The sequence below is a fragment of the Octopus bimaculoides genome, chromosome 26, assembly GCF_001194135.2.
Source record: "Octopus bimaculoides isolate UCB-OBI-ISO-001 chromosome 26, ASM119413v2, whole genome shotgun sequence".
Taxonomy (NCBI): Eukaryota; Metazoa; Mollusca; class Cephalopoda; order Octopoda; family Octopodidae; genus Octopus; species Octopus bimaculoides.
The window spans coordinates 23,127,256-23,128,477 of record NC_069006.1 but is presented as its reverse complement, the minus strand read 5'-3'; the positions used below and the strand labels follow the sequence as shown (position 1 = coordinate 23,128,477).

The window sequence follows — 1,222 nt, the reverse complement described above, 5'->3', positions numbered from 1 at the left end:
CAGGTCGAGTAGCCCATCCCACTCAAAAGATTCCTGAAGAAGGATTGTTTAAGGATGATGAATGAAACACCCATGTTTCCAGAGGTGAATTATTCAAACTCCAAAGAATTCCTCTCAACACATGGCTATGATGCTCCCCGACTACTTCTGCTCATGATCAGGCATGCACATATTGTCAGCCACCAAGGGTCATGCTCAACTGGTTAAGGTCAAACAACTGACAAGCAAATCTGTGGTATTGAGCAGAATATTTGCTGTAGCCCATCTTTTATACCAAGACAAAACAATGTACATGATAACACTTCCAATCAGTTAAGATCAAAAGCCATGAGAGCCACTGCCTGGTACTGCATTATTATAATTATTCATCTGTCTTTATGTTCTGAGTTCAAATTCCGCTGAGGTCGACTTTGTCTTTCATTCTTTCAGGGTTGATAAATTAAGTACCAGTTGCGTACTTGGGTTGATCTAATCGACTGGACTCCTCCCCCAAAATTCAAAATGTATCTTGTAGTATGTTGTGTACACATGTAGTGTGAACATTCAAACATTGTCACAATTTTTCCAAATTCTGCAGCATTTCACATGGAATGTTTGCTCCACCAAAATCATCTTGGTGTAAAGTTGGTCTACCTTGTCTGGCTGTAAATTATGGTCTGAAAACTTTTAACTTGTATATAGGAAAACACAGTAAGTGTGGCACATGTTGTCAGTCAGACAGTCTGAAGTCAGCAGAATTAAATGTGGTTACAAAACTACTGTTGTTGCATCTAGTGGATATATATAAACAACTTACCATTTTTCATGTATCTTTCAATTGCACAGTATGGCTTTTTCATGTGTGAATATTTTGAACAGTTTACTGCAAATTTTGAATTTATTCCCAATCGGTATTCCCTTATGTCTGATTCACATTTTGAAAAAGGTTTGGTTCCTTCACAACTGTAGCAGGACAGACCATTGCTGGTTGAAACTGAAAGTAAAATTGAGAGGAACAAAAATAATAATAATATGGTCCTGACGTAGTATTAGGCACTGGCTCTCATGGCTTCTCACACACACACACACACACACACACACACACACACACATTGATGTATGCTGTAAGCAAAATTCTTATCTGCAACTTAGCAACAAAACCAAAAGTTTGGCTTTCGATCATGAACTATCTTGTTGGTACACATATTTTTGTTATCTGTTAAGCTGAAAGGTTAATGTCCAA

At 37.7% G+C, this 1,222-nt stretch overlaps 1 protein-coding gene across 3 annotated transcripts in view; it reads right to left on the bottom strand.

Moving 5' to 3' along the window:
• Window positions 1-1,222, bottom strand: part of LOC106879162 (uncharacterized) — a 40,245-nt gene that overhangs the window by 23,710 nt on the left and 15,313 nt on the right. For all 3 annotated transcript variants that reach the window (XM_014928607.2, XM_052977087.1, XM_052977089.1), the window contains exon 3: window positions 797-973. In XM_014928607.2, the coding sequence (XP_014784093.1) occupies window positions 797-973 (177 nt within the window). The remainder of the gene's footprint in view (window positions 1-796; window positions 974-1,222) is intronic.